This window comes from Diceros bicornis, chromosome 13 (assembly GCF_020826845.1).
Source record: "Diceros bicornis minor isolate mBicDic1 chromosome 13, mDicBic1.mat.cur, whole genome shotgun sequence".
Classification (NCBI taxonomy): domain Eukaryota; kingdom Metazoa; phylum Chordata; class Mammalia; order Perissodactyla; family Rhinocerotidae; genus Diceros; species Diceros bicornis.
This window is the reverse complement of record NC_080752.1, coordinates 53,410,355-53,436,300: the sequence shown is the minus strand read 5'-3', so window position 1 is coordinate 53,436,300 and position 25,946 is coordinate 53,410,355. Positions and strand designations below refer to the sequence as shown.

General features: G+C 45.1%; 2 protein-coding genes across 2 annotated transcripts in view; both read right to left on the bottom strand.

The window, feature by feature from the left end:
- LOC131413192 (polyadenylate-binding protein 4-like) overlaps positions 1–25,154 on the bottom strand; it is a 264,794-nt gene extending 239,640 nt beyond the window's left edge. Inside the window, exons 1-3 of the mRNA XM_058553783.1 lie at positions 25,025–25,154; positions 24,780–24,910; positions 24,434–24,536 (exon numbers count right to left, since the gene is read on the bottom strand). Coding sequence (XP_058409766.1) covers positions 24,447–24,536; positions 24,780–24,910; positions 25,025–25,067 — 264 coding nt within the window. The 5' untranslated portion in view covers positions 25,068–25,154 and the 3' untranslated portion in view covers positions 24,434–24,446. The remainder of the gene's footprint in view (positions 1–24,433; positions 24,537–24,779; positions 24,911–25,024) is intronic.
- PPIE (peptidylprolyl isomerase E) lies at positions 207–21,326 on the bottom strand. The gene is made up of 10 exons (XM_058553782.1): positions 21,261–21,326; positions 20,101–20,199; positions 18,939–18,982; positions 18,448–18,474; positions 16,954–17,035; positions 16,341–16,441; positions 13,612–13,735; positions 1,966–2,151; positions 801–943; positions 207–608 (listed from the first exon to the last, which is right to left on the bottom strand). Exons 1-10 carry the CDS (start codon positions 21,289–21,291, stop codon positions 540–542), a joined length of 906 nt encoding a protein of 301 aa, XP_058409765.1. The 5' UTR covers positions 21,292–21,326; the 3' UTR covers positions 207–539.
- Positions 25,155–25,946: the final 792 nt, after the last annotated feature.

The window sequence follows — 25,946 nt, the reverse complement described above, 5'->3', positions numbered from 1 at the left end:
TGATTCCTGTTGTCCTGACAGTGGTCTGACAAGGGTATCTGGCTCAAAGATAATTCATCTGGCATCTCAGGGAATCCACCCGAGGGAGGAAAGAAAAGCTGTGGGGAAGACGCTATGCCCTATCCCTTTGCCAACCTGTCTCAGTGGGACAGTGCAGCCTTAGATACAATCTCTGACAACACCCAGGAATTAGCTGGAGGCGGCAGTATAAGAACTAGGATTTATTTTACAAGAAGAAGCTTCCGGGAGCCACACTGGTGGGCCCAGGAGAGGCCCTGGCAGCAAAGGCCTGCAAAACGCCACACACAGCGGTCCACGGTGGGGACAGTGGCACCTGTGCCAGCTCCCAGGCCCATGGCCACGCTTGGGAAAGGGCCCAGAGCAAGCCCAGGCCGTGCCTGCAGAGGAGCTGCTCACGCTGACCCCGAGGAAGGGCCATGACACAAACCCTGCTTGTTGCACACGGGACACCCTCAGGCGCTGGTCCTCCAGGGCTGACAGCTCCTGGATACACAGTGGCAGCGCAGAGAAAGCGCCTGTCACACGTACTCCCCACAGTCGGAGATGATCACCTTCTGCTTTGGCTTCCCGTCCTTGCTGCCCTGGGCCTTTGTGGGCGGAACAGAAGAGGAGGAACAATCAGGGGAGGGAGGGTGGAGGGGAAGGAGCGTCTCAGGGATACCCACCCCGCCCCCCACTCCCAGCCTGAGCAGAAGCCACCGGGGCCCCTCTCTCCAGGCCAGAGTGTCTTGCCAGCTCTCCCGCACGGCTGTGTGCCAAGGGCCCAGGTGGCCACCCACCTCAATCTGCCGCAAGACATCCAGGCCTTCCGTGACCTCTCCAAACACCACGTGCTTGCCATCCAGCCAATCCGTCTTGTCACACGTCAGGAAGAACTGGGAGCCGTTGGTGTTTGGGCCGGAGTTGGCCATGGAGAGCAGGCCTGGGGGAGAGAACAAGCACATCAACTCCCTCCACCCTGGCTCCCAGCCCTCAGAGGACATCTGCCTAGAAGATGCAGTGGTGTAAATGCTGCCAGGAGGTGGAGTAAGATGAGGGCTGAGAACTGGTGGTTGGCCTCCTTGATGAGTGGTTTCAGTGGAGAGGTGGGGTTAGAAGGGGAGAGAGAGAACAGAAGGCAGGGAGTCTACATAACTTTTTCAAGAAGTTTTGCTTAAAAAGAGGACCAGAGGCATGGATGATAGCTAGAGGGGGACATGAATCAAAGGATGACTTTTTTTTGAAGACTGATACTGCATGCTGATGGGCTGATCCAGCAGAGCAGGGGAAATGGATTACACAAGGCAGTGGGGGGACAACTGCAGAAGCCAAGTTCCTACGGAGTGGAGAGGGGTCCAGGCCACAAGCGCAGGGGCTGGCTTCAGGGTAGACCGCTCATCCCATCCACTCGGAGGGAAGTCAGAGCAGGCAGGTGTGGAGAGATGCAGGAGGCCAAGCATCAGCTGAGGCGGAGAGCGATGTGGAGGCTTTGGGAGTGCAGGAAAGTATGGTACTGTCATCTCTGCTTGGGACCGAGCATTTATTAACTAGGGAAATCCAGGGAGGCTGCCGAGGACCCCTGAAGAACCGTGTCAGATTTCAACTGGACCAGTCAGTACCGTTGTGTGTTCTTCTCTAGTTGCTGGGGAACAACCACTGAGATTTTTTACTGGGTAAGTCTGACAGAGAGGGGGGAGCAGTGGGGTTGAGGGAATAAGAGAGAGCTTACAGTGGCAGACGCAGAATCTAAGCTGAGTTAATAGGAGTGTGGACGCGGTGCGGGGACGGACAGTATATGTGGAAGCACGCTCCTCCACTATAGCCAGGCTGAGCGCTTCTCCTCTGTTCATGAGTCTCCTCCAGACCCCCAAGCCCTCAGCCGGAACCACAGCCCCTCATTCCACCCAGCACAGCCATCCTGCCCCATCCCAGCCCCACTCATCACCACCCACCCGTCGGTCCCACCTGGTCCCGTGTGTTTGAGGATAAAGTTTTCGTCATCAAACTTCTTCCCGTAGATGGACTTGCCCCCCGTGCCATTGTGGTTTGTGAAATCGCCGCCCTGGCACATGAACTGGGGGATGATGCGGTGGAAGCTGCTCCCCTTGAAGCCAAAGCCCTTCTCGTGGGTGCACAGGCAACGGAAGTTCTCTGGGGTTGAGACAGGAAAACGTGCTCAGGTTAAACAAAACAAAACAAACCTCCCTGTAACGAGACTCTAACCATGTTATATTTGTCTAATGTTTATATTTTCATTTTAAACCTCTGATATTGACATCTTGAAGGACTAGAGGGGATTCTGGTTAAAGAAGGAGCAGTGAAAACATGCATTCTAGCTCTGCTCCACACTAGATTGGTGGTAAAGCGATTTTTTAAAAGAAAAACCAAATGGGATCTTAGAAGAAAACACAGGGGCAAATCTTTGTGACTCTGAATTTGGCAACAGTTTCTTAAATATGACACCTAAAGCATGGGTAACAAAAGAAAAAACAGATAAATAAATTATTTCATCAAAATTAAAAACTTTTGTGCATCAAAGGACACTCAACAGAGCGAAAAGGCAACCCACAGAATAGGAGAAAATACGCGCAAATCATTTATCTGATAAAGGTTTAACATCCAGAATATATAATGAACTCCTACAACTCAACAACAAAAAGTGAAACAACCCAGATAATAAATGGGCAAAAGACTTGAATAGACATTTCTCTAAAGAAAATATACAAATGGCCCATAAGCACATGAAAAGATGCTCAACGTCATTAGTCAGTAGGAAAATGCAAATCAAAACCACAGTGAGATCCCACTTCACATCTACTAGCATGGCTATAATAAACAGAAAAAAACAAATGTTGGCGAGGATATGGAGAAATTGGAGCCCTCATACATTGCTGGTGGGAATGTAAAATGGTGCAGCCGCTGTAGAAAAGAGTTTGGCCGTTCCTCAAAAAGTTAAACAGAATTACTGTATGACCCAGCATTTCCACTCTTAGGTATACAGCTAAAAGAACTGAAAACAAGGATTTAAACACATACTAGTACAAGAATGTTCATAGCAGCAGTATTCACAATAGCCAGTAGGTGGAAATAACACACAAGTGTCTACCAACAAATGAGTGGATTAACAAAATATGGACTATCCATACAATGGAATATTATTCAGCCATAAAAATGAATGAAGCATTGATACACACGTGCTACAACACAGACGACCCTTGAAAACATGATGCTAAGTAAAATAAGCCAGACACAAAAGGACAACTATTGTATGATTCCATTTATATGAAACATCTAGGATGTGCAAATCCAGAGAGACAAAAAGTAGATTAGAAGTTACCAGGGGCTGGGGGGAGAGGAGAATGGGGAGTTATTGTTTAATGGATAGAGTTTATGTTTGGGGTGATGAAAAAATTTTGAAAACAGATGGTGGTGATGGTTGTACAATATTGTGAATACAATTAATATCACTGAATTGAACACTTAAAAATGGATAAAATGACAAAAGAAAAAAAACAGGAGAGAGAAGAAACAACAGCAACAAAAAATTTCTGAAAGCTAGAAAACAAACAGATGAAACATAACCGATAGAGCAGACCTCAGAAAGCTGAATCTTAATGCCTGCAAAGGCAAGAAGCAACTCGACTTCTGCTGCAGAAACACCAGAACCTCAGGCACAAGGGTGAAAGCAGGTCTAAACACACTAAGTCTGGTTGAAAGCCTGTTTAAGAAAGGAGCTAACCCCCAGACCCCCTCCCTTCCCCAGCCTGGCTGGAGGTCCACTCTCTGGTAGGTTAAAGCAGAGGGGCTCTGGACTGGGACGCACTACACAGAGCTGAGGGCCGAGGTACCGTAATGACAAATGGAGACTAAGTACAAGGTTATATACTGCCCATCTCCCCACACCAAGATGGCAAACAGACGGAGACTCGAGTCTCCTCTGGGGACTCTGCTCTGTCCAAGAGAATGTAACTCAGGGATATCGACATCCAGGATCCAACAGAGAGAAAATCACCCTACAGTGGAAGCCTCAGTCAGCAAGCCTTACCAATGCCCAGGGAGTTTCCAAGCAAATTTTTAGGGCCCCAATCTTAAATATGAGGAAGGCAACTGATGCGAAAAGCAAAGACCAAAACAAACAAACAGACCCAAACAAACGAAACCAAAACATCCCAGGAAAAAGCAACTTGAAACATAAACTGTATAGGAAAAAGAAACTTTAGTAATACCCCCAGATCAAATGATATTACATCCATGAAATAAGCACAGGGAGCTATAAAAAAGAACATCTAGAAAGGTTCAGAAAGAGAGAAGAGAGAAATCAGAAGAGACAAAAGCAAAGAAATAATGCAAGGAAATTTTCTCAAACCAAAAGATAAGACTGTCGTGATTGATGGGTGTGGTACGCAGAATAACGGCTCCCCAAAGATGTCCACGCCCCAATCCCTGGGGCCTGAGAACATGTCATGCTGTACACGGCAAAAGCTCCTTTGCAGGTGTGATTAAGGTTATGGACGTTGAGACGGCGAGAGCAGCCTGGATCATCCAGGTGGGCCTACGATAATCACAAGCCCATAACCAAGAACCTTTCCCAGCTGAAGTCAGAAAGAGAGGGCTAGAGAGAAGCGATGGAAGGAAGAGGAGGCGGAGAGATTCAAAATGTGAGAGGGACTGATCTCCCATTGCTGACTTGGAAGACAGAGGAAGGAGGCCACAAGCCTCGAGGGCTGGGCACAGCCCTCAGCTGACAGCCAGCAAGGAAATGGGTACCTCAGTCTACAGATGCAGGAAACTGAATTCTGCCAACAATCGGACTGTCCCCAGAAACAGATCCTCCCCTAGAGCTTCCAGTAAGGAACACAGCAACTGGCCACCATCTTCATTAGCCTGGTGAGACCCGTGTCAGACTTCTGGCCTACAGAACAGGAAGATAATGAATTTGTGCTCTCACAAGCTGCTAAGTTTGTGGTAATTTGTTACACCAGCAAGAGAAAACGAACAGGGCCCGCCGACTATCCAGCACGATGGATGGAAGATCTACCCCCAAGGCACACTGTTTCAGAACACAGGACAAAGAGACCCTCCAAGCCTCTAGACCAGGTTATCTAACAGCTATTAAGCACTTGGACAGTGTAACTGAGGAACCAAATTTTAATTTTATTTAATTTAAATTAATTTACATTTAAATAGTCACATGTGGCTAGTGGCTACCCTATTGGACAGCTCAGCTCTAGACAGAAAAAAAAGAGGTTTTGTACAAAGGACCAAAAATCAGAAAGACAGACTTCTCTAGAATTCTACACCCAAACTTTTATCAATCAAGTGGGAAGGTAGATATTTTCAGACATTAGTCTCAAAATACTTACCTCTCAAGCTCTTTTCTCCAGAAGCTACAGAAGTATGTCCTCTACTAAAATGAGGGAATAAACCAAAAGAGAAGACAACAGAGGTTCCAACATCAGAGGTGAAAATAGGAGACCCCAGAACAATAGCTGTGCAGTGGGCTGGGAATGCAACCAGTCCAGGGTGGAGGAGGTCAGAAGGCTCCAAGGAGGAACTTCTACAAGAAAGTGAAATTGGCAGAATTTCTGGTGTGTTTGGACATGATGAGAGATTTACACAGGCAGGAGAATTCGGGAGAGAATCAGGAATAAATGCATAGGAGACTAAGCAAATGTGAAAACAAGACAATCACGAATTCCAGGGAAAACAAAATGCTATGCTGAAAGGAAGTTATCGCAGTGTGATGCTTACATAATTAAAATAACCTGTGACCTAACCAAAATTATGGAAACTATATAAGAATGAAGAAGTGGTGAGAAAGTGATTTAAAAACTGAATAAATCCTTATCTTCTGAGGTGGGAAGCCAACAGATAATGTCTAAAATGAAAAACCCAGGAAGTGGCAACATATATCCGTTATCTACCAATATGGAGGTACAAACCAAGAGACTCAGCTACGAGTTGAAATCGGCTGCCTCTGAGGAGCAGGGCAGGAGAATAGCCCCAGGGGACCGCTGTTTTTCAAAACAAGCTTTGTGAAATTGACTTTTTAAAATGTATTTCTATATAATAAATTTTTTATTAAAAAAAGAATAAATAGAAGTCAATATTTAACAACCTAGAAAGAATACTCAAGAAACCATTAGTTAATAGCAGTTACTTCTAGAGAGTAAGGCTGGATATGGAGAGAGGAAAAAGACTTAAGACTTTGAAGACTCACAACGTCTTCAAACTCCGATTCAAGCCCACCCACCTTACTCCAGTTAAGCAGATCCAATTTATCTAACATCACCCCCTTCTTCACATTTATTGCCTTTAATATGGTTGGATTTATGTGTGTTATTCTTTTTTTTTGATTTTTTTGTTTATTGCAGTAACATTGGTTAACATTGTATAAATTTCAGGTGTACATCATTATACTTCTATTTCTGTATAGATTACATCATGTTCACCACCCAAATATTAATTACAACCCATCACCACACACATGTGCCTAATTATCCCTTTCGCCCTCCACCCTCCCCCCTTCCCCTCTGGTAACCACCAACCCAATCTCTGTCTCTATGTGTTTATTTGTTGTTATTATCTACTACTTAATGAGTGAGATCATACGGTATTTGACCTTATCCCTCTGATTTATTTCACTTTGCATAATACCCTCAATCTCCATCCATCTTGTCACAAATGGCTGGATTTCATCGTTTCTTATGGCTGAGTAGTATTCCATTGTGTATATATACCACATCTTCTTTATCCATTCATCCCTTGATGGGCACTTAGGTTGCTTCCAAGTCTTGGCTATTGTGAATAACGCTGCAATGAACACAGGGGTGCATGTATCTTTACGCATTGGTGTTTTCAAGTTCTTTGGATAAATACCCAGCAGTGGAATAGCTGGATCATATGGTAGTTCTATCCTTAATTTTTTGAGGAATCTCCATATTGTTTTCCATAGTGGCTGCACCAGTTTGCCCTCCTACCAGCAGTGTATGAGAGTTCCCTTCTCTCCACATCCTCTCCAACACTTGTTGTTTCCTGTCTTGTTAATTATAGCCATTCTGACGGGTGTGAGGTGATATCTCATTGTAGTTTTGATTTCCATTTCCCTGATAGTTAATGATGATGAACATCTTTTCATGTGTCTGTTGGCCATCTGTATATCTTCTTTGCAGAAGTGTCTGTTCAGGTCTTTTGCCCATTTTTTAATTGGGTTGTTAGTTTTTTTCTTGCTGAGATGCATGAGTTCTTTATATATTTTGGAGATTAACCCCTTATATGATGTATGGTTTGCAAATATCTTCTCCCAATTGTTAGGTTGTCTTTTCGTTTTGTTGATGGTTTCCTTTGCTGTGCAGAAGCTTTTTAGTTTGATGTAGTCCCATTTATTTTTTCTATTGTTTCTCTTGCCCGGTCAGACATGGTGCTTGAAAATATGTTGCTAAGACTGATGTCGAAAAGCGTACTGCCTATGTTTTCCTCTAGAAGTTTCACAGTTTCAGGTCTTACATTCAAGTCTTTAATCCATTTTGAGGTAATTTTTGTGTATGGTGTAAGGTAAGGGTCTACTTTCATTTTTTTGCATGTGGCTGTCCAGTTTTCCCAACACCATCTGTTGAAGAGACTTTCTTTTCTCCATTGTATGTTCTTGGCTCCTTTGTCGAGGATTAGCTGTCCATAGATGTGTGGGTTTATTTCTGGGCTTTCGATTCTATTCCATTGATCTGTGTGTCTGTTTTCGTGCCAGTGCCAAGCTGTTTTGGTTACTATAGCTTTGTAGTGTATTTTGAAATCAGGGAGTGTGATACCTCCAGCTTTGTTCTTTTTTCTCAGGATTCCTTTAGCTATTCGGGGTCTTTTGTTGTTCCATATAAATTTTAGGATTCTTTGTTCTATTTCTGTGAAAATTGTTGTTGGAACTTTGATAGGGATTGCACTGAATCTATAGATTGCTTTAGGAAGCATGGACATCTTAACTATGTTAATTCTTCTATTCCAAGAGCATGGAATATCTTTCCATTTCTTTGTGTCTTCTTCAATTTTTTTCAGCAATGTTTTATAGTTTTCGGTGTACAGATCTTTCACCTCTTTGGTTAAGTTTATTCCTAGGTATTTTGTTCTTTTTGTTGCAATTGTAAGTGGGATTGTATTCTTAATTTCTCTTTCTGCTACTTCATTGTTAGTGTATAGAAATGCAACTGATTTTTGTATGTTGATTTTGTATCCTGCAACTTTACCATATTTCTTTATTACTTCTAAAAGTTTTTTGGTGGATTCTTTAGGGTTTTCTATATATAAAGTCATGTCATCTGCAAATGGTGAGAGTTTCACTTCTTCCTTTCCAGTTTGGATCCCTTTTATTTCTTTTTCTTGCCTGATTGCTCTGGCTAGGACTTGCAGTACTATGTTAAATAGGAGTGGTGAGAGTGGGCATACTTGTCTGGTTCCTGTTCTTAGAGGGATAGCTTTCAGTTTTTCACCACTGAGGATGATATTAGCTGTGGGTTTGTCATATATGGCCTTTATTATGTTGAGGTACTTTCCCTCTATACCCATTTTATTCAGAGTTTTTATCATAAATGGATGCTGTATCTTGTCAAATGCTTTCTCTGCAGCTATTGAGGTGATCATGTGATTTTTATTCTTCATTTTATTAACGTGGTGTATTACACTGATTGATTTGCGAATGTTGAACCATCCCTGCATACCTGGAATAAATCCCACTTGATCATGGTGTATAATCTTTTTAATGTATTGTTGTATGTGATCTGCTAGTATTTTGATGAGGATTTTTGCATTGATGTTCATCAGTGATATTTGCCTGTAATTTTCTTTTTTTGTGTGTTGTCCTTGTCTGGTTTTGGTATCAGGGTAATGTTGGCTTCGTAGAATGAGTTAGGGAGCTTCCCCCCCTCCTCAGTTTTTTGGAAGAGTTTGAGAAGGACAGGTATTAAGTCTTCTTTGAATGTTTGGTAGAATTCACCAGGGAAGCCGTCTGGTCCTGGACTTTTATTTTTGGGGAGGTTTTTGATTACTGTTTCACTCTCCTTACTGGTGATTGGTCTATTCAAATTCTCTACTTCTTCTTGATCCAGTTTTGGAAGGTTGTATGATTCTAAGAATTTATCCATTTCTTCCAGATTGTCGAATTGGTTGGCATATAGCTTTTCATAGTATTCTCTTCTAATCTTTTGTATTTCTGAGGTGTCCGTTGTAATTTCTCTTCTTTCATTTCTGATTTTACTTAATTGAGCCTTCTCTCTTTTTTTTTGGTAAGTCTAGCTAAAGGTTTGTCACTTTTGTTTATCTTTTCAAAGAACCAGCTCTTGGTTTTATTAATTTTTTCTATTTTTTTTTAGTCTCCATTTCATTTATTTCTGCTCTGATTTTTATTATTTCCCTTCTTCTACTGATTTGGGGCTTTGTTTGTTCTTCTTTTTCCAGTTCCTTTAGGTGCATTGTTAGATTCTTTATTTGAGATTTTTCTTGTTTGTTGAGATAGGCTTGTATTGCTATAAACTTCCCTCTTAGAACCGCTTTTGCTGTATCCCATAAATTCTGGCATGTTGTATTTTCATTTTCATTTGTCTCCAGGTATTTTTTGATTTCTCCTTTGATTTCTTCGTTGACCCAATCATTGTTCAGTAGCATTTTATTTAATCTCCACATATTTGTGGCTTTTCTGATTTTCTTCCTATAGTTGATTTCTAGTTTCATACCATTGTGGTCAGAAAAGATGCTTGGTATTATTTCAATCTTCTTAAATTTATGGAGACTTGTTTTGTGGCCTAATATGTGATCAATCCTGGAGAATGTTCCATGTGCATTTGAAAAGAACGTGTATTCTTTGGTTTTTGGATGGAATGTTCTGTATATATCCACTGGGTCCATCTGTTCTAGTGTGACATTTAAGGCCAATGTTTCCTTATTGATCTTCTGTTTGGATGATCTATCTGTCGGTGTAAGTGGAGTGTTAAAGTCCCCTACTATTATTGTGTTACTGTCTATTTCTCTTTTTATGTCTGTTAATAATTGCTTTATATATTTAGGTGCTCCTACGTTGGGTGTGTAGATCTTTACAAGTGTTATATTGTCTTGTTCCCTTGATCATTATGTAATGCCCTTCTTTGTCTCTTTTTACAGTTTTTGTTTTAAAGTCTATTTTGTCTGATATGAGTACTGCTACCGCAGCTTTCTTTTCATTGCCATTTGCGTGGAGTATCTTTTTCCATCCCTTCACTTTCAGTTTGTGAGTGTCTTTAGGTCTGAAGTGTGTGTCTTGTACGCAGCATATATATGGGTCTTGTTTTTTTATCCAGTCAGCCATGCTATGCCTTTTAATTGGAGCATTTAGTCCATTGACGTTTAAAGTAGCTATTGATAAGTATGTACTTACTGCCATTTTTTAACTTTTTCTTTTGTCAGTGTTTTAGTAGTTCTTCTCTGTTCCTTCCTTCTTCTATACAGAATTGGTAGTCTCTTTAGTTTGACCTCTGTCTGAAAGCTCTACTCTTTAACTCCCCTCCTCCCTCATTTTATGTTTTTGATATCATATCTAACCTCTTTTTTGTGCATTTGTATCCATTACCCTCATCATGGAAATAGATAATTTTTCCTATTTGTGGTCATCTTCCCCTTAAATCAGTCCCTTTAACACTTCTTGTAGTACTGGTTTCTTGGTGACAAACTCCTTTAATTTTTGCTTGTCTGGGAAACTTTTCATCTCTCCTTCCATTTTGAATGATAACCTTGCCGAGTAGAGTATTCTTGGCTGTAAGTTTTTTCCTTTTAGCACTTTAAATATATCGTGCCACTCTCTTCTAGCCTATAACGTTTCTGCTGAGAAGTCAGCTGATAGCCTTATGGGGTTTCCTTTGTATGTAACTTGTCTTTCTCTTGCGGCTTTTAGGATTCTCTCTTTATCTTTAATTCTGGACATTTTGATTATGATGTGTCTTGGTGTGGGCCTCTTTGGGTTTATCTTGTTTGGTGCTCTCTGTGCTTCCTGTATCTGGATGTCTGTTTCCTTCCATAGGTTAGGGAAGTTTTCATCTATTATTTCTTCAAATAGATTCTCTGCCCTTTTGTCTCGCTCTTCTCCTTCTGGGACACCTATAACATGGATGTTAGTGTGCTTGATGTTGTCCCAGAGGTCCCTTAGACTGTCCTCACTCTTTTTAATTCTTTTTTCTTTTATCTGTTCAGCTTGGGTAATTTCTTCTAGTCTTTCGTCCAGCTCACAGATCCGTTCTTCTGTATCCTCTACTCTGCTTTTGAGTCCCTCTAGTGAATTTTTCATTTCCAGTATTGTATTCTTCATTTCTGATTGGTTCTTTTTTATATCTTCCATTTCTTTGTTGACATTCTCACTGAGTTCATCTATTTTTCTCCCCAGATCAGTGAGCATCCTTAACACTCTTTGTTTGAACTCTCTGTCAGGTAGGTTGCTCATTTCTGTTTCACTTAGTTCCTTTTCTGGGGTTTTGTCCTGTTCCCTTACTTGGAATGTATTCCTTTGCCTCCTCATTTTGCCTCTTTCCCTGTGCTTGTGTCTATGTATTAGGTAGGTCAGCTACGTCTCCTGCTCTTGGATAGGTGACCTTATATAAGTGATGCCTTAGGAGGCCTGCAGTGTGCTTCCCTCAGTTCTCAGTGTTCCAGGAGTGACCCCTATGTGGGCTACATGTGTCCTTCTGTTGTGGCGTATTTGCTCTCCCCGTAGGCGCCCAGGGAGGCTGAGTTATGCTCTTGGCCAGCTGTTGTAATGCTCAGCTGCTTGTAGTTGTTGTGGGCCCTTCAGTCTCTTTATCGGGTGTGGGGAGCCCCAGCACAGTTGGCTGCAAGTTCTAATACCACATTTGTGTTGCAGTATTTCTTTTAAGTGAGTAGGCCCCCAATGTGGCAGGTTGTTAGGCTCAGGGGCTTACAATTGCTATAAGCCTCCAGCCTTTAGGTCTCTTGTCAGCTCTCTGAGGATTACAGCTGGGTGGGGCTAGCCTCAGGCACGGGAGCACCCAATTGTTTCAGGCTTTGGAAGGTGGGGCAAACCCCCTATGTGGGTCTTTGAGAAGCACAAGTCTTCTGCAGCTGACAAGCCCTGCCGCCCACAGGTCCACACACACAGTCAACATGGTCCTGCCCCGTGTGTGCGCCCTGACCTCCTGAAGTGGACCCAGTCTCTCCATGGCGGGAGCCCCACACACTCCACCACTGCCCCACACTCTCCACCCGCTCCTTGTGCACGCCCTGCCCCAATGAAGTGGGCTCAGTCGCCAGGCTGCAGAGAATCCAGTCACCAATCTATGCAGGCCCACAAGTTGCCTGAGGGCTTGTTGTTGGGTGGGGCCAGTCCCTAGGGTGGGCTGCCTGCCCTGGCTGAGCTGGATTAAATAGGGTGGGTGGGGCAGACCCTGGGCTAGCATGCCCCAGGGAGAACTCCAATGGTGTGTGTCTCAGCACACCCACACCAGGCCACAACAATGGCTACCACCAATGTCCCAGTCCCTGGAGAGGTCTCACCTCTCACTGCAATGCACTCAGAGCCTATCAGGTGAGTCTCTTTTCACCAAAGCACTGTGCACCTTTCTTTCTGCTGATTTTAGGTTGCTTTCTGAAACGGGTGAATTTGTGTGTGGGCCCTTTAAGAGCCGGTTTTAATTTCTTTGTGAACCAGCTTTTCTGGGGGTACTCCCCAATGTTTTAGTAGCAGGCAAAGTAGATATTATGCCACTTGTCTTGATTGTGCTGGGTCCACAAAATGCCTATAGCAGGGGTGCTCCCGGCTCAGGGCCCCGCTCCTCCAGGGAGGGCTGCGGACCTCTGGGTGGCTCCCGGGCAGCCGTGAGGCGCTGTGGCTTGTGAAGGTGGCATTTTGCCTCTCTAGAAGGGAGTTTCTGCCTCTTCCACCTCAATTAGGATTGTTATTTGTTGCAGGAGTTCCTCTTATCCAGTTTTCAGTTCTCTCTCAGAGGTAATTTTTCCACGAGTAGTTATAAATTGGCTGTGTCCATGGAAGGAGGTGAGTTCAGAGTCTGCTTATGCTGCCATCTTGACTTCCTCCAGCTCTTTTTTTTTTTTAAGAGAAAAATTTTTTTATTTTAGAGGAAGACTGGCCCTGAGCTAACATCTGTTGCTAATCTTCCTCCTTTTTTCCGTTTTTATCCCCAAAGCCCCAGTAGATAATTGTGTGTCAGAGCTGTACATCCTTCTAGCTCCTCTGTCTGGGATGCTGCCTCAGCATGGCTTGATGAGTGGTGCCTAGGTCCGCACCCAGGATCCAAACCAGAGCACGCCAGGCTGCCAAAGCGGAACATGTGAAATTAACCGCTACGCCACCGGGGCCGGCCCCGGTATTCTTTTTTTTAACCATGGATACTTGTTTACTTGTATTAAAAACAAATAACTATTATTAAAAAATAGTAAACCAGCACTTATAAAGCTTCAAAAATCCCTGCTCTGACTCATCTGTTACTAGATCCCAGGATCTGAGATGCTGCAAATCAACTCAGGTCAGAAACAGTGTCAAGGGCACAAGAACTGAGGCACTGAGGACCTTGGGAAGGCTCACAGCACAGCCACCAGGTTCCTGGCCGTCCTGTCCGGAGCCCTGCTCACCTGCTGTCATGGGAACGACGTCTGAACGCAGGAGCATCTGGATGCGGCCGGCTGGCTTGTTCCCAATCTTGATGTCCATGTACACCTGAGGATTCGACCGGGCCTTTTTTGCAGTGGGCTCTCCCTGGGTGCAGAAGAAATCGCTAGGTTAGAGAGAATGCCCTGACACCCCGGGTAGGAGAGCGAGTCTTCTTCTGAATATACCCCCAAACCCAGCTGTAGGGAGCAGGCTGGAGCAAGGTGCTGACAGGGAAGGCCTTGAGTCCTGACGGGGCTGCAGAAGGCAGGGGCCGTGGCCACAGCACCCAGTAGGACATCTAGCAACAGGAGACCTCAGCACTATCTACACAGCCCCACCCCGCAGGCACGTTATCTCATCACATCTGCCCACACACCTCAGCTTGCTTCACTCTGCCCTGCCATCATAGAACAGCACTTTTCTGGCCTACAATACACGACTCTCAACATCTTCAAACCCCAGTTCAAGCCCACCCACCTTACTCCAGTTAAGTGGACCAATTTATGTAACACCATCCCCTTCTTCTACACATAGCCCTGAATATCCATAGGCTGGCTACAACAGAAAGAAGAAGGGCAGCCCTCTGGCTTGGGCCTAAGTGCTCAGAAGCCAATGGAGGAGGTTGGGACCTTGGTTTATATCCCAAGTAGGTAAGGCTGAGCAGAGGAGACATTTAACACAGCTGTCACATTTGTTCCAAAGAGGAAAGTCAAATGTTCTTAACTTGTTTGTGGTTCGGTTTAACAAACACGTGCTGAGGTATCATGCAGGGCATTGAGGATACAATTACTATTATCTGCTGCTAACAACAGCAGTGGCACAGTAGCAGCAGCAAATACTCACATAGCACTTACCATGTACAGGGTACTATTCTAAACACTTTATGTACGTTGCTTCATTTAATCCTGATAACCACCCTTGAGATCAGTACCAATATTGTCCCCATTTTACAGATGAGGAAACTGAGGCACAATGAAGTTCAGTAACTTGCCCAAGTTCACAGAGGTGGTAAGTGGTAAAGCTGAAATTCAAACCTAACCTCCCCCTGCCAAGTCCATGCTCTTATTCACATTACCCCATCTCACATTTTTATTAACAAGATGCATAATACAAGCCCCTATCCTCACATAACTTACTGCCTAGAAAGGGAAAGGCAATAAGCACTTGAGTAGCCTGTACAAAAGCAAAGACTTACAAGGAAACACAAAGACTGGTTTTACCAAGAGTGTAAAGTGAACTGGGGCCGGCAATGTGGAGAGGTGGGCAGGGTCAAGACCTTGGAGAGCCCCTCCTCGACTTTATCCTGTGGGACAGGGGACGGGGAGCCACTGAAAAGTTCTCAGCAGAAGAGTCAGATGATTGGTCTCGTGCTTGAAAAAGATCACTCTAGCTGTCTTTGTCAAAGACTGGAGGAGAGCAAGACTGCAGCCAGAAGACTAGCTAGGAAGCTACTGCAATTATCCAAATGAGATGAAAGGCTACACTGGGACGATGGAACACAGGGGAGGAGGGATTCAAGGAAGATTTAACAGAAAAAGTTAGCAGAATGTAATGATGGATTGTCTCTATTTTAAAGAGGGGTCTGGGATGACCTAGGGTTACTTCACTGTGAGGGCCATTTACAGTGCTCTGCTTTGTTTTTTTTTTTTTTTTTGGGGGGGAAGATCACCCCTGAGCTAACATCCATGCTAATCCTCCTCTTTTTTTTTTTGTTGAGGAAGACCAGCTCTGAGCTAATATCTATTGCCAATCCTCCTTTTTTTTTTTTCCCCCCAAAGCCCCAGTAGATAGTTGTATGTCATAGCTGCACATCCTTCTAGTTGCTGTATGTGAGACGCGGCCTCAGCGTGGCCAGAGAAGCGGTGTGTCAGTGCGCACCCAGGATCCGCACCCAGGCCGCCAGTAGCAGAGCGGAGCGGAGCGTGCGCACTTAACCGCTAAGCCACGGGGCCGGCCCCTACAGTGCTCTGCTTTGCATCTAAATTTCTGGCTTCGGTCAATGTGCGGATGGATGGTGGCAAATTAACAAGGTTGAGAACACAGGAAAAACAGGATTAGAGAGGGGAGGGCATCCATTTTAGGCAACTTTAAGCTGCCTGTGAGAGTTGCAGCAGAAATGTCTAAAGCTCAGGACTAGAAACAGAAACCAGGAAAGTCAACAGCACAGGAGAGGCTGTGAAAAATCAGAGTGACTGCTACTGTTTTGGCCGAGAGAAGAGAGAGATCCGTGAGCCAAGAAAGAAATCTGGGGAGTGTGGTCAGAGAGGTATGCTGAGAGTCAGGAGCAAGTGCCAAAGCAAGTTCTCCCAGGAAGGGAGAACCTCGACCCTGTGCACAGACTGAAGGGAAGGTACCACGACCCTATCCTGCCTCCCCTGCGTCAGGGCAGGACCAGGAAAACCGTGATGCCTCAGTGAAGGAGGGGCACTGATCAGGAGGGTGAAGAGGAGTACTCACTAGCTTTCCTCACCTCAGGCTTCTGCTACCTGAGCGGAGCTGAGACCCTCATTACGCAGAGCACAAGAATGAGACTTAATGTCTCTGTCTTTAGTTCACTCAATACCACCTTCACCAAAGTACTAAGAGTTCATTTTTCATCCTCTCTGCTTTTGTATACATATTTGCAAATTCTCATAAAAACTTTAAAAAAAAAAAAGTCCCCTGTGGAAAGCACCAGCCTCTCTTCTGGAAGCACAGCCTTCAGTCTCACCTCCTGAGTTTCCACTTTGGGAGGCTCTGACCCTTCTTCCTCTTTATTCTCTTCAAGAGTCTTCCCAGAAAACTTCTTCAACCAGTCATCATCTGACCAAACTGAAGGGAAAGAATCAAACGAATGTTAAGAAATTCAAGCTATCAGCCAACTGCTAATTAGCTGCTTTGGTCACGAAAGTAGAATATACTACGTGGTCCTTTCAGCCAGAGGATTTTGCTTTGGGAAATCCCAAGGGTAAGGAAAGTTCCTACTGGGGATGTCGGCCCTGAATGCCAGCTCTCAGGAGGGCTAAGTGAAAAAGCTACGCCAAAGGGAAAGGTGGAGCTTTTGCTGGTTCTAGCCCAGGAGCATGCCAGGAACAGAGTGCCGAGAAACTGGGAAGGATAAGGGATCAGGCAGGGTTTGTCTCGTAATGGAAACAATTACCCTGAGAAACTCAAACTCTTTATTCCCCACAAAGGTGGTGCATGCCCTTCATCAACGTGGACATCCTCTACTCCTGTCCACTAGCAGCAGCATTCAGCACCTACCTCCAAGTAAATAGGGATAAAAATGCAACTAAGGCCACATCGGAGGACGTGATGGGGAATCTGTGGTTGCTCCCACTCACCTGGTCTGGAAGAGCCTTCCTTAATCCTCATTGGTTTGGCCAAATTGACACGAATTGTCCGCCCAAAGAGCTCAGATTCATTCTGAAAAGATTTAAAATCCAGCTGCTCAAACTGTTAGGTTAAAAGAGAGTCATACAGCTTTCCATTTGCTTCTGATACATCTGAGACATGCTCATGATCTGTTCTCCCTTAATCTCTGAGCCCCTAACAGCAAGCTATGCAACCACCAGAGAGCAGCCATGGGTTGTAGGGAAGTTCCTTCCCGGAGCCATCACACACCTCCTTTCTTTCAATACCAGCAAAGACCTGTGCTACCAAAAGTAACTCCAGGTTTAGAGTGCTCTGAAGTTACCAGGATAACTGTAGCTTCCAAGTACCTGAGTTCACCTTCAAAAGTCAAGATCAGCTTTGAAATGGTGAGAAGTGATCTCTCTCTGAGAGCTGAAGAATGTGTCTGGTGAATGGGTATCAGAGAACAGGAATCAAGGAGAACCTATTATCCAAAGATACTTGGTACCAGGAAAGGTCACTTAATGTGAATCCATTTAGAGCAGTGAAGAAAATTTCATGGTAGAGCCAGCCCTGACGGCCTAGCAGTTAAAGTTCAGTGTGCAGAACCACACCACTCGTCTATTAGTAGCCATGCTGCAGCAGCGGCTCACACAGAAGAACTAGAAGGACAACTAGAATCTACAACTACGTACTGGGGCTTTGGGGAGGAGAAAAAAAAAAAAAGAGAGGAAGATTGGTAACAGATGTTAGCTCAGAGCAAATCTTTTACCGGGGAAAAAAATTCATAGTAAAAAGTGAAGGAAAAAAAGGTTTGACTGGGACTTTATGGTGATGAAAGTAAAAATATTGAAAATAAATTTCTTATAGTTAAAATTCAGGTTTAACTATGCACTAATTTGTAAAACAAAGAAGTAATGGGTGCTGATTAATTTGCAGTATTTTTTCCAACAAAATTCTATCAACAGTATGATATGACATCTTTGCACTTCATATCTGATGTGAAAATCACAAGGATCTCAAAGAAGGACTCAAGAGCTTCATCATTTTCCCCAAGGACCTCTTCAAGCTACTCAAATCATTTGCATCAGCAGCACACCCCATCAGTACCCTTATCGAATCTCTCTTCTCAATTGTTAATTGGCCTAACACTTCATGAAATCCTATCTCTTTGGCAAAATATGCAATTTCACTATACAAACAATTTGCATAGCGTTTGCAATTTATTATCCTAGACATGGGGCAGCCACTGAGAGACTGGCCAACAAGGATGATTAGGATTTATAATATTGTTATTTGGGGAAGGATGTTTGAGTAAGGACTAATCTTATAAGTGATCAATTCACAGGGAATGTTTTCACATGATGACAATTTTTACTTCCCCATGCAACCTTGTAACTTTGGAGGTTCAGCAAACCAATATATGAACAAGGACCCTCTGTACCACCAAAAAGCAACGTTAGCAAGAAGATTCCCAGCCATACCATGTTGTCGATAGCTGCTGCAGCATCCTGCCAAGAAAAAACAAGGTACAAGTTTAACTTCTTGTGGTGTCTAAACACATATTCAGTAGCAAAATAGAAAAAGTCACCTCTCTAATTCCTGCCTGCGGGGGGGTGTGTGTCTAACAAAGAGCACCTCCCGGCTGACTGCAAAGCTGGTGGACAGAATTTGCCATCTAGTGGAAGGCATGAGAACTAATCACCATTGCTGCCAGGCAAGAATGCCCAATGAGCAGGGCTGCAGGAGCTCTGCAGAGTAAGAGGAGCAGGACCTGGCAGGTCTGCAATGCTAACCACAGTCTACAGCTTGATTAAGTGAGGGAAGCTTTCCTTTAAACAGCACTTCTTGTCTCTCTGGAAGAATAAGCATGAGGCCCAGAAATGTAACCAAATGGAGAACAGCTCCCTTTGTCATCAGTAACAACACTAACACAAGCCAAAGACTAAACATAGGTAGCACAGAATTTTCTCACCTCTGCCAACTCAAATTCAACAAAAGCAAATCCTCGGTGCTTTTCTGAAAGAAGGGAAAACAAAAACAAGTAATTATTTTGGGGCAATGGGAAGAAACAGATGGTCACAAAGGAAGCAAAGTAAGTCACATGCCATATCCACACACCAGAAATTCCACCCAATCACTATTTCGGAAGAAGGAATCTCATTCTTTGATTCTTCTTAGTTTAAATGACATTTCAAGCAATATTAAACCTAGTTTTTTAGTAAACATAGCTAAATAAAGAATTATACCTTTAATCTTTAAAATAAGCATTTGATTCTTCTACCAAAGCTAAATTAAAACCTTAACCTTTGCATGCAAGGCAGCTAGAAAAATGAAGTCATTTAACCTATCAATTATTCATTCCAAATATACATTCCAAATATACATTCTGAGCATCAACTGTGCATAAATCATGAATCCTAAAACCTGGATAAGGATGTTTGGTCTTTATCCTCAGGAAAATGCTGATCTAACTAGAAAGGCCAAGCACAACAAGGTTAATTTAATTTCCCAACTAATCTTAGAGAACCAATATAACCTTATCGTTTTTTACAAAGATCCCAGACCGAGGGAGTTTAAAGACCTTGCTAACAATACATATACAGGATCAATGACAGAGCTGGACGTAAAACTTCGATCTTCCAAACGACAACAAAGGTAAAATAGAAAACTGAACCGTAACTGTGATACCAATCGAAGGACAACTTACCCAGGAGCACAGAGGCCAAGGCCCAACTGTTGGAGCTGAGCTTTCCTGCTGCCCAGTTTAATAGTACAGCTGCCAAGACGGGAGCAGGTGCGGTGGGGTAACTGGCAGGTGGTTTGAAACAACAGTCAAATGTCCACATAGCTCAAAACCTATCTTCCTACTGGGCTATTGAAAATTTTATGTTATCTCAAACCCAACAGATGGGACTCTGCAAAGTTATGTTATAGCTCACAACCGCAAGCCTCAGAACATTCCGTCTGCATCCAGATCACTGTCATGCTGCCCTATCGAGGCATCCTCCTTGGAGGGCATATCTTCCCACATACCAACCATATTTAGAATGCACTGTGATATGACTTTAAAAAGATTTTTAAGTTCTTTTCCTAGTAGGAGGATTCTGAACATTAGAGACACTAAAAGGACTCACCTGTTTCATAATCCAGAGGAATCTGAATATCTGTGATGTCTCCAAAAGGGATAAAAGCAGCATGAAGAACTTTGTCGTCCACCTCCTCTGCAAGTCCACCTACAAAGAAGCCAAGGGCCTTCTGAGCCACTGTCCTCCATTCTCTTGAGAGGTCCTGCAGCCCAGTTAGCATGCTATAGCCAAGTGGAGGGTCTTTCCATCCAATCCTTTGGGTACATAAGCACCCTTCTCATCTGCTCCCTCACCCTTACTTATGAAGCACATTCCTCTCTTCACCTTTCAGATCCTCATCTAGCCCCAAGATTATTACAATAGCTTCTTAACTGACCGCCCTCTCCTCCACACAGCCAACTAGAACAATCCTGGGAACGTGCAGATTTTAATCCATCACTTGCCTAGTCAAACTCCTTCAAAAGTTTCCCACTGTCCTCAGAATAAAGTACAAACTCCTTAGCAGTGTCCACAAGGCTTTGCATAACCGGAGCCCCGTCCACCTCTTCAGCCTCTTTCCCTTTGTTCCCCCAGTGCCTTGGGTTTCCCGCAAAACGACCCACTTGCCCCCAAGTTTAAGCCTCTTCCACACCTTTGGGCTTTTGCTCTTGCTGTTCCCTTTCAGCAAACACACTTGCCCCTACTTTGGCTACGTGGCTAACTCCGGCTCATCAGCTCCGGCACCACCGCATCCTGACAGTTTGCTCTCACCTCTCCAGCTGGAAGAGTCATTTCTCCCCGCACTCAGGCCCCCGTCACCTTTGTCCGTCCCCACTAAAGCGCTCAACAAACCGTGCTATTGAGGTTATTCTTATTTCTACCTGGCTAGTCTGGGAACTCCTTCCTTTAGGGTAAGGGCCGGAGTTGACTCATCGCTGCCGTGAATGTTTGCAAAATGAATGGGCGCGAGGATCCCGAGGGCCATAATATTCCTCTACCAATGCTCCGGACCCAGGAGGTAAAGGAGTTCCGGTTAGAGCTTAGCGGACTTGAAAGGGAGCCGGAAAGATCGTGACGTCTCGAGCTAACACTCTGAAGCAAAGCAATACCGCCAGAGATCCTAGACAGCTGCTCGTCGCCCTCCGCGGCAGGAGACGTATCCCGCCCCACGCCCGGACCCACTCCGGGCCCGGTTCGACCGGACTCCGCTGGCGCCCGTGCCTGCTCACCCACGTACAGCACGCGCTTGGTGGTGGCCATCTTACTCCCGCGCTCCCCCGCCGGAAGCCGGCGCTCGGCCCGCCCCCTTCGCCCGGCCCCGCCCCCGCGTCTCTGCGCTCGCAGACCCCGCCCTCTCCCGCGCCGGCCTGGCTCGCCGCTGGCTCCTGGTAAGTGTCGGGCGCCGGGTCAGGTGCGCCGTGGGGAACAAGGCGACATAGTGCTGGTGCTTTCGATGTTCCAGGTGCTCAGTGCTGCGGGAGACGGTCCTCGGCCGAATCAGCTGGGGTCAGCAAATAATCATCTGCCCATAAACTACGGTCCGCGGGCCACCCCCGCCTGCGTGTTTTTGGGCAACGTGGTAGCTACGAATGGATTTTACATTTTTAAGTCGTTGGAAAAAAAGTTGAAACAAGAATAATATTTCGGGACTCGTTAAAATTATATGAAATTTAGTTTTCAGTGTACATAAATAAAGTTTTATTGGAACACAGCCACCGATCATTCCTTTAAGTATTGTCTGTGGCTGCTTTCACACTACAAGGGCAAGAGACCTCTGGCCCACTAGGCCTAAAATATTTACCACTTGGCTCTTTAGGAAAAAAGTTTGCTGACTTTTGGAATAAACCAACTAATACATAAATCGCAGATTGACATATGTGGTGGGAAATAATGGGTTAACACCTCCCTGAGGTCACATTTAAGCTGAAACCTGAAGGAAGAGGAGCCAGAGAGAGGAAGAAGCAGAGAAAAGGATTTCAGGGAGAGGAGACAGCTTCTGTACGCTCAAGGAACTGAAAGGGTAGTGAGGAGGGGTTGGGGCATCGGGAAAGTGCATGAACTCAGGCAGGAAAGGTGGGCAGGGGCCACACCATGCAGGGCCCAGTAAGCCATGTGGAGGATCTGGGGGCTTTGAGAAGCTACTGAAGGTTGTAATGGGGAGTTACATGGTCACATTTATGTTTTAAAATAGTGCTCTGACCACTATGCCCAGAATGGATTGGGTGGAACCCTGGAGACCAGGAGTCTAATGCAGCAGACTAGGGAATAGTTAATGGTGGCTCTCTCCCTTCAGTCCACCCTCCAGCTTGTTTCCAGGGTGATCTTCTTTCAAAATAAACCTAAACTCTCTAGAGTTCCCTTAAATCACTGCTGCTGATAACAAGGCTCCTAGAGCTGTTGACAAGGGTCCATGACTATGTCAAGTCAGACCTCCATACTAGCTCTGGCCATTACCTCATCGTGCTCTTTTTCCTTCCCCCTTCCTCTGCTCATTTGGTTCTCTCCTTTCTTCATCTGGAAGCACCCACTAGTCCTTGTCAGAGGTCCTAGTTAAGCTTCATTCACCCAAGCCCCTGCAGGCAGAGGCCCTGGCCCCCAAGTCCAGAAGTCATCTGGAACACACCTTGTAACTGTAGTCAGGTGTGTCTGTCTCTCCCACTTTGACACCAAGGCCTGTGGCCCTCTGTGTTCCCAGAGCTAAGCAGTGGCTGCACACACAGCCCACCTCACCAATCTCAGGCCAAACTAGGGGGATGGTGCTCATAGAAATAAGGCTGAAGGATCTGATTATGAGATCTACTTGTGTACACATCACTATTCCAGACCAATAAGGTCACTCTCAAGAAGAATCTGACAGATGTCTGTTATGTGGGTGTAGTATAATACAAAATAAATGTTTGGTCTTTGTCCCTAGTACCTGGCACAGAGCTCCTAAAACTCTTGGAATTTCCTGAGTGATAGGAGTGCCTTTTGTTATTCATAATGAGCCCCTTTTGACCATACCTGAGTTTACACCAAGGAGATGACTCTTGGTGGGGTCCTGTATTTGTCAGAATTCCGCAGAGAAACAGAACCAATAGGATATATATATAGGCAGAGATTTATTATAAGGAATTGGCTCATGTGATTATGGAATCTAAGGATTCCCACCATCTGTCATCTGCAAGCTGGAGATCCAGGAGAACCAGTGGTGTAAATCGGTCTGAGTTCAAAGGCCTGAGAACCAGGGAAGCCAATGGTGTAAATACCAGTCCAGGGCAGGAAGAAATGAGATGAGATGTCCCAGCTCAAGTAGCCAGGCAGAAGAAGAGGCTAATTCTCCCTTCCTCCTCCTTTTGTTCTTTTCAGGCCCTCAATGGATTGGATGAGGCCCTTGGGGAGGGCGATCTGCTTTACTGAGTCCACTGATTCAGATGCTAATCTCATCTAGAAACACCCTCACAAACACACCGAGAAATAATGTTTAGCCAAATATCTGGGTACCCTGTGACTCAGTCAAAGTAGACTAATAAAAAATTAACCATCACAAGCCCCTAGATAGCTTCAAGATAGGAACTGGTCACCAGAGGAACCAACCACATGATTAGAGGGTTGGAACTTTCAGCCCCACCCCCTGACCTCCAGGGAGGGGAGAAGGAATGGAAATTGAATTCAGTTACCAATGGCCAATGATTCAATCATTCATATCTGAAATTCCATATGAAAACTCTAAATGTGGTTTGTTTGGGGAGCTTCTGGTTGGTGAATACATCAATGTGCTGGGAGGGTGGCATGCCTGGAGAGGGCATGGATGCTCTGCATCCCTTCCCTCCCCCACGTTGCTCTACACATCTCTTGCCTTTGGCTGTTCCTGAGTTGTATCCTTTATAATAAACTAGTCATAAATATACCTCTTTCCTGAGTTCTAGGCATTGTTCTAGCAAATTATCAAACCTAAGTGGGGGCGGGGGGGGGGACGGGGGGGTCATGGGAACCTCCAGATTTGTAGTTGGCTGAGCAGAAGTGCAGGTAGCATGGGTACCCCGTTTGTGGCTGGTGTCTGAGTGGGGACAGGCTTGTGGAACTGAGCCCTTAATCGTTGGACTCTGCTAACTCTGGGTAGTTAGTGTCGGAATTGAATTGAATTATTAGACACTGGTTGGTGTTGGAGAATTTTAGAATTGGTTGGTGTCAGAAAAAAACCACACAGTGTGGAAACTGTTGTTTGCCTTTTATACTTTAAACTCATCCCCTCCTTTCTCTCACTTCAGATGATAGACAAGGCACAAAGGTAACGACAGCCCAAGTTGTCAGGATAAGTGGCAACAGAAGCAGGGCTCTCCCCATGCCCCTGCCCCTAGCCTTTCTAGGGTGATGTTTGTAAATCCAAACCATTGCAGAAAACAAAACTAGCCAAACATACGGTTTTTCCTTGTCTAAGAGGTAGCAGCAGCAATAGCGCCCACCTTCTGGGCAGCTTCTTTCTTGGCATGATGAGCCTGTAGAACGGCCACAGCTTCATCCACCTGTGAGAAATCTCTAGGTGGTCAGTGACATCTGAGGAGAGCCCCCCACCCCTCTCTGGTGCCCAGGCCCAGTGGTGGCTCTGCAGGGGCTGACCGCTTTCCCAGATACCCACACCACAAGCAAGACACGAGAAGGTCGAGGGGCAGCAGTCCCTTCTCTCTGCCGCACCTGGGTGTCCAGGGCCGCCCGTCGTCCTCCCGAGCTGAGTGAGCCCCAGCCGCAGGGTCTGAGGAGCAGCTCACCTTGGAGCGGAGAGACTCGAGGGACTCCAGCATGTGCAGCAGCTCGGAGTTGTCGATCTCCAGCAGCATTCCCGTAATCTTCCCAGCCAGGTTCGAATGCATGGTTTGGATGAGCGGGAACAAACGTTCTCCTGCGGGGAGATATTTCATTAAAAACCAGGTCAAATCCCAGTCAAGAATGGACCTGGTGTCCAGGTCGGTCCCAGGCTCCGGCCCCCTCTTCTGCAAGCATGTGAGTCACTCACCCAGCATCTGCTTCTGTTCCTGTCGGGGTGCTGCAGCCAGCATGGAGGCGGTCAGGGGCTCCTGCCCCTGCACATGGACCGCAGGCTGGGGTGCCTGGGAACCAGGAGAGGCAGCGGGTCAGCACCAAGGAAAGCACACTTGATGGTGGTGGAGATCAGGACTGTCTAACCATTCAGCACCTGAATGCCACCATTCAGAATGCCAGGGGAGGGGGAGGAGAGGTAACAATCCCTGAGCAAATGCAGTCTGCTGAGAGGGGAGTGGTGGGACTATAAAAAACTATTTAGACTCTCATATGTATAAGAAAATGCAAAGGATTGGAAAGGGGAGATGAAGTGAACCCGTACAGAGCACACCTGCTCGTGTCAGGCCTAGCGCTAGGCAGCTGTTCCACAGACACTTAGTCTTCACACACTTTTTCAGGTAGATATTATCATCTCATTTTACCTGTGACCACCAATGAGCTCAAGTAATTTGCTCACCTTAGCAAAATGATAACTGAGTACTGAATTTGTTTATTGAATATACAAAGCTACAGTAACTATCTTTAGTGGCGCAGCTTTTTTCTAAAGACTACATTGTCCCCTTTGGAGGGATTCTCAGAAGTGACTGGGCCAAAGGGCATACATATCAAAGCAGTTACAATTATTATATACCATACTACCTCTTTCATAAGATGTTCTAGAAACATTAGATGTTTCTAGATGTCAAAGTCTAGATGCTTCTATGAGGTCAATGATAATCTCGAGCCTGAAAGCAGGTCTCTGAGGGCTATAGAAAGGATTTATATCTTTTCACGTGGTGTTTTGGAAATCCCACCTTTAGAGAGCGTTGGGTAGGTGAAGTGAGTGTAGAAGTGGGATGCATCCGTTTCTCTCTAACGTTTCTGAAGGGAGCATTTGAACATCACAATCACTCTTG

Coding starts and splice junctions, on each gene's coding strand:
- PPIE (XM_058553782.1), bottom strand. CDS start 21,291: ATGGCCACCACCAAGCGCGTGCTGTACGTGG. Junction 18,475..18,938: donor TTGAATTTGAGTTGGCAGAG/GTGAGAAAATTC, acceptor TTTTCTTGGCAG/GATGCTGCAGCAGCTATCGA. Junction 944..1,965: donor CCTCAAACACACGGGACCAG/GTGGGACCGACG, acceptor TCTCTCCCCCAG/GCCTGCTCTCCATGGCCAAC.